This window comes from Laetiporus sulphureus (genome assembly GCF_001632365.1).
Source record: "Laetiporus sulphureus 93-53 unplaced genomic scaffold LAESUscaffold_31, whole genome shotgun sequence".
NCBI lineage: Eukaryota > Fungi > Basidiomycota > Agaricomycetes > Polyporales > Laetiporaceae > Laetiporus > Laetiporus sulphureus.
The window spans coordinates 285,267-291,982 of record NW_024468540.1 but is presented as its reverse complement, the minus strand read 5'-3'; the positions used below and the strand labels follow the sequence as shown (position 1 = coordinate 291,982).

Below are 6,716 nucleotides of genomic sequence, written 5' to 3'. Positions count from 1 at the left end.
GGAGTTGAGAGTGCATAAAATACCAGTTATGGAACAACAGAACGAATGATGAGGAAGCTAGCGAAAGCGCACATGGAGATACCAGTTATGGAAGAACGGGATGATGGAAGGAGCCGAGTTGTGAAGTAGTCCGAAGCGCTGACTGCCGGGGGCGGGAAAGAGACGTTATACAGGAAGAGCGGGGGTGATGACAGCAGGGCGGGGCTCCGTGCGGGGATGATGGCAGAACCATGTGGGGATGATGGCGCAGCGCAAGGCTTCCTGAGGATCAGAGCACGCCGGATCACGGAGGGAGGCCGATGCGTGGGTTGATCAATCACATGCAAGGATCATGCGATGCATCATGACGCGAGGGAGGAGGCCGGCGCAAGTAACTGTAATACAAAGCAGATGATGCATCATCAGCTGCTATAATCAGAGCGAAACGATGCATACCACAATGCTACGGCTGTAGGAATTGATATAATACACTGTTGGCTGTGAGGGCAGGGTATGATGAATCACCCTGCCAGGTACAGGTGATCAATCGTCATGGGAAAGTGTGCCATGCTGCATTGGACAGAGGCTGGCTTGTCGACATGACAATGAGGTGAACATTTTCTGGCTGCAGGTCGTCATGTTGAAGTGAGCTGAGTGCTGACCCACGGTGACCCGCGTCATCTTGCGATTCTCTACGGCCTCCTGCTCACTCCTGATACGGATAACCCGGTAAGATTCCTATCCCTTCATGCGATATAAACCCGCTCAGATCGTCCAGCTGGATTTGCATGCAACGATGGAGTACAATGATGACAGCGGTATGATGCACACGAGACATTCTCTACCAGCTTCCGTTGACGTTGAGCTTCCATTTGTTCGTAGGTCAACATGCTCTGAAGGTCCATGAGATGGTGAGTATCTTATGTGTCCGAGACATCACGGCGACTTCATCTCCATCCGTTGTAGGTGAAAAAACACGCCTCGAAAACAAGGCGAGACTGGCGGAGCGAACTGGGTGGAGGGAATTGAAATTTATCAGCTCGCGCTGTAAGGTCCCAGGCTGTAGGAAGCACTACTGAGAAATTCAGTATTTCTTTCGTCGGCGTGCATCATATACTTCGAAATCTTGTCAATATCTAGTAAAGCTTGGAAGCCTCCCCGAAAGCTATCACTGAACCTTGAGTATTATCAAGCCCCAAGTTTATATGTGCATCAGACATATTGAATGTACATATATACTATGATAGCGGCGGCCATTTTGTTGACTTCGCACTGCTCCTGAAGAGTTCTGGAAACAACCCATGGAAGAAAGGATTTGGAGGGGCGGGTACCCGTACTTCTGCTAGGGGCCATAACCTCTTGAGACGTCCACGCACAGGAATAGAATGATGGCCCAGTCTCATATGTTTTCGACCACGATATTGAAGACCGAGCAGAGGAGACGTGGCGAGTACACGAACAACTGTTATACTCGTAGCGATCAGCACCGCCTATCGCGACAAGTGGTCGGCATGCCACATTGGGACGCATTGCAAGAAGTAAAAGCGACGAAACACCCTGGCTGTTTGTTCAGCGGTATGTGGAGAAAGTTGAGTTTTATGAGCCGAATGTTCAGATCTACTAAGATTGACTGCGCGTTCCCGTCTTGCATTCGATATCCAGCACGAATACGAGAGCAAAGATAATATGATACGAACGCGATGGGAGGCTTTGGCCGTGAGCGCTGAGCGCTGAGCAATCTTGCAATGCATAAAGGGGTTGCAACGTTGGGAATAGGCATTCCGACGAGCAAAAGGCAGGAAAGGATGCCCGAGCTGGCAGTGGCGAAGACATTGCACTGCACCGCACTGCACCGCACAAAACCTTCTCGGAACTTGTCCGCTGCGGCACCATCCCCCGGAGCCATCCACGTACCGGGCAGACAAGATACGCACATATGTATAGATCACTGTCAATTAGCCTACGTCCGCTCCTCGGATCGGCACGTCGTCTCGCAACGAATCACGATGCGTGATGCTCTATGATGCTGCGGACTCGCGTAGCTACGGAAGGCGACCATCGACGTACGCGTGCGGCCCAGGTCTGCAAAACGTGGACGTGCTGAAGTCAGCCGAGTGGAGTTGTCTGGCCATGGATGCGGCCGCGATAGCGAATGCACATAATGAGGAATCAGTTAGCCTCGAGAAGAAGCACGGATGGCTGCCTAGTCCCCGTTGAACTGAGAGTTGGGACTAGTACCAATCGAGCCAAAGTCAGCACGAACCGGAGAAGGTACGAGGCATACCTGACAAAGCGTGCATGATCAGCCGAGGGCCGAATCTCCAAATGTCGACATAGCCGTCCTGATCTATAACGTAGAAAGGACAGGACTGAGAATGACGGTCGGCCATGCGGGTGCCGAATGCACCGCATACATATATGCGTCCCTTTCGTGCCCTGATGCGATGCTAAGACATGCCACCGAGCCATTCGACTCCCGGATGGCTCGAAAGACATCGCTCTGAGCATCGAGAGCACGTCGATGTCGTCGGCGAGATGGTGAGAACGCTAAAAAGTGCAAGTGATGGCGCGGTGACACTTTGGCAGCTTGAGCAGCACTAGGAGATGTTTGAGCGTGAAGCACATGTTGCATGCCTCGAAGGCGCTGTAGAGGCACGCAACGGGAGATAGAGCTGACTCTGTCCTGCAAAAGAAGGATCATGAGTACTGAATTGCGAAGGCGCTGGATGTGTCAATGTGGCGATCGTCACGAAGAGAGCTATATATAAGAGAGACAAATGATAAATCGGAAATCACCAACCACCGTGAAGTCTATGATGGGCGCTGATCAACAACCTTCGGCCTCGTTTCCGTCTCTTCATGTCAATCTTGAGCTTGATCACGAGCCATGCAATCCGATCCGGTCCTTTTTCGGGATCGTCCCTGGACCCCTCATTCTTCGTCGCTCTATCGTCCATCGCACATGCACCATTCCCTGGTATTCCGTGGTTATCGAGGATCATACGGGCCGGAAGACGTGGTTCTTTGAATGAACCTACTCACGGGGTACAGCGGGTGGTCCGTACGGGAGGAGAGGAAAGGCGAGCTTTATGTTCGCCACTTCGCCCTCGGACGCACTACGGAGGAGGCTCGCGCAGGAGAAGCCGAGACAAGGGTGCTCACCGGAAGCGACTGCATTCGTCCTGGATTGTATCACCGCACAGGTACGGCCAAGAGGCACAGAATAGCAGGTCCATACGGACGTGAGGGAGGCCTCTGTCACGGATGTTAGATCGTCCGTCCCCGGCGAGGGCGACGAGATCAAAGATCGAGGGTCAGGGCGGGCGTGACAGGCCGTGCACTCAACGGCGTTAGCGGGGGACCCAATTCAGTCATCATCCTAGGAAGCTGTATTAGAACGTCCACGGCTTCTGGCTATGGATTGCGATAAGCAGGAAGCAAGCACTTGCAAGCGTCGGCAGCGAGATTGCTCGCGGACGCGGGCGGTGTGATGTTGGGACGAGTAGGAACGTTGGACGAGGAGCGCGGGCCTATGTATAGCTCGGAGGCAACGCTAACGTGGCGAGCTGCGATTAGCCTCCGCGTTGCCGCCGCCGCTGCAGCGCTGGTGCCGAACGACGGGCAGCTTTCAGCGAAGCAGCATGGACACTGGGCGGGTGCTAGCAGGCAGGTACCAGGACGCGGAGGAGAAACGGCGGAAGAAGGCTGCTGACAGTGGCGAACGTGGAGGGATAGCGCTGTTGGGTCTAGGCGAGGAGAATGCGATAGCGCCAACATGGGAGGAGGTACATAAGCCCGGCACGCCCGAACGACGATCCAACATGTGCTGCTGCTGCCCGACATGCACGCACGTTGCTCGTGCTCACAGCTCGCAGAAGAGCCGCAGCGGCTGGCGCGCCCCGGTCGAACGTCGTCGTGGCCGCACAGAATCGCAACGGGGTCGTCGCAGCATGCGCACGGATGGCACTCGCAACCGTCGTCGCCCATTGCGTGGCTGTCGCTGGCGAGCACGCTGCCGACGGCGCGGAGCTTCTCACAGCTGGAACCGATCTGCGAGCCCATCAGCGAGGAGCCGGAAACGAGTGCGACGTCCTCCGTCCCAGTCCCATATCCGGATGTGGTTGACCCCCTCCACGCATATAAGCGTCATCACAAGCCCCGTGCGGCTCTCACTCTTTCCGCTCCCCCTCCTCCTCCCTTCCTCATCTCCACCGTCCCCGTCTATCTCAACCAGCCGTCGCCTGTGTCCAACATGCCTTCCGACTCCCTCATGCCCAAGAGCGATTCCTTCAGTGCCCGCACCCGCGGCGCCAGCCACATCGACTTCAAGACCGCTACCACCGGCGTCGCCGCAAAGGCCATGCGCAACGAGATCAGCAACCTCGTCAAGTCCGTCAAGGACCCAGACACCAAGCGTGCCTTCGACACCGAGATGCAGTCCTTCTTTTACCTCTTTACCCGCTACCTCTCCCAACGCGCGCGCAGCCAGGAACTGTGAGTCTCGATCGCGTTATCTGATGCATGGAAGCAAAGGCGCATATATGCGTCCCGGCATGCTAGCAGCGCCTCTGCATCGTGCAGATCGTGTCTGATCGCCCGGATTGAAACGCGTCGGGCGCGTTGTGGACGTGTTGTGGGCGTTCGCCTGATTGGGATATCCCGCCCTCCCGCACCGATCTATGATCTGATGCTGATTCATGCGCATATAGTGACTGGGACAAAATCAAATCGCCTGCAGAAGATCAGATCGTCCCGTACTCCAAGCTACCTGAGAAAGCCGACATCTCAAACCTCAACAAGCTTGCTGTGCTCAAGGTCAATGGCGGTCTCGGTACTTCCATGGGTATGTAGGCATGGATTCAAAAGTCGCTTCCGTCTGACGTATGGAAAGGGATGACCGGTGCCAAGTCTGCACTCGAAGTCAAGGACGACATGACGTTCCTCGACCTGACCGTGCGGCAGATTGAGCACCTGAACACGACACATCGCGTCGACGTGCCCATGATCCTCATGACCTCCTTCAACACGCACGAGGACACGCTGCGAATCATTAAGAAGTACGCAAACCAGCAGCTGCGCATCACGACGTTCAACCAGAGCCGCTATCCGCGCATCTACAAGGAGACGCTCCTTCCGTGCCCCAAGACCGCGGATGACGACAAGAAGCAGTGGTATCCGCCCGGCCACGGTGATCTGTACAATGCGTTGTACCAGAGCGGTGTGCTCGACCAGCTGCTGGCGGAGGGCAAGGAGTACCTCTTTGTGTCCAACTCGGATAACTTGGGCGCTGTGTGAGTGGCCGACATAGGTCATGGTGCCGAAAGTGTGCTGATGTGCAGTCGACAGCGTTGATGAGAACATCTTGCAGCACATGATCGATTCACAAGCAGACTTCCTTATGGAGGTCACAGACAAGACGAAGGCCGACGTCAAGGTCGGTACTTGTCTCCGTCCTCGGGTCTTGTCTGACGCTTACTTCCGCTTCATCAGGGTGGAACGCTCATTGACTACGAGGGCAATATCCAGCTGCTCGAGATTGCGCAGGTGCCGTCGGAGCACGTCGAGGACTTCAAATCTGTGCGCAAGTTCAAGATCTTCAACACGAACAACATTTGGCTCAACCTCAAGGGTTTGTCTCGCATCTCACCACTCTCCGCGCCCAACTGATGCTGTCCTCGTGTCTTTCAGCGCTGAAGGAGATCATGGATAAGGGCGAGATGGAGCTCGACATCATCGTGAACCCGAAGACGACAGAGGACGGGCAGGCGGTGATCCAGCTCGAGACGGCTTTGGGTGCGGCGATCAAGCACTTCCGGAATGCGCACGGCGTCAACGTACCGCGCTCGCGTTTCTTGCCTGTGAAGAGCTGTTCGGACTTGCTCCTTATCAAGAGCGACATCTATTCGTTGCAGCATGGTCAGCTGGTGATTAACGAACAGAGGATGTTTGAGACGACGCCTGTGATCAAGCTGGGCGATCACTTCAAGAAGGTGCGTATATGCGACGTGGATGGTTGGGATGGGCGCTGATGGTGGTCGGTGTGATGCGTAGATTGCGCAGTTCCAGAAGCGATTCAAGAAGATCCCGAAGATCATCGAGCTGGACCACCTAACCGTGACGGGCGATGTTTACTTTGGGCGGAACGTCACCCTGCGTGGGACAGTCATCAGTGCGTGTCGCCTCGCGTATGAGTAGATGTTGGCTGAGTGTTGTGTGCGATGTAGTCGTTGCGAACGAAGGACAGAGCATCCATATCCCGGATGGATGTATACTCGAGAACCGTACGTCTATGGCATTGCTGGACAGAGCACGTTGCTGATATATACGCGTCTGCAGGATTGCTCTCGGGAAACCTCAACATGATCGAGCTATGAGCGCACTGGTTACATACCCGCCTGCCCCACCCACTCCAGCCCGTGCTCTGCTCTGCCCTCCCTGCTATCCTCTCTCACTGTACATATGTGCATCATACTCACGACGGACTCGCGGTGTTTGTGTTGTTCTCTGTCTCATTTTCATTTACTGTTGCGTATTAGAGGGCATGGATCTGGGCTTTGGGGGTTCAGGATTGATTGGTGGTTTATGTTTGAGCTCAAAATCGCGCGTGTGCTGCATTGGCTCGTTAAGGTGGTCGATACTAGTTCTGAGCTTGTGCCGGTGTGGGATGGTGCGCGTAAGGTTAGAAAGGGTAGGTGTCTTTTGACGTCTGATATATGAAGGTCGGTCTTGTAATGATC

At 54.9% G+C, this 6,716-nt stretch overlaps 1 protein-coding gene across 1 annotated transcript; it reads left to right on the top strand.

Annotated features, from left to right (window-relative positions):
- Nucleotides 1-4,231: 4,231 nt before the first annotated feature.
- Nucleotides 4,232-6,353, top strand: LAESUDRAFT_657378 (UTP-glucose-1-phosphate uridylyltransferase; the record flags this gene model as incomplete). Its single annotated transcript, XM_040904681.1, has 9 exons — nt 4,232-4,473; nt 4,689-4,822; nt 4,871-5,270; nt 5,326-5,413; nt 5,470-5,608; nt 5,668-5,969; nt 6,031-6,148; nt 6,204-6,260; nt 6,316-6,353. 9 exons carry the CDS (start codon nt 4,232-4,234, stop codon nt 6,351-6,353), a joined length of 1,518 nt encoding a protein of 505 aa, XP_040762401.1.
- Between the last annotated feature and the right edge of the window lie 363 nt (nt 6,354-6,716).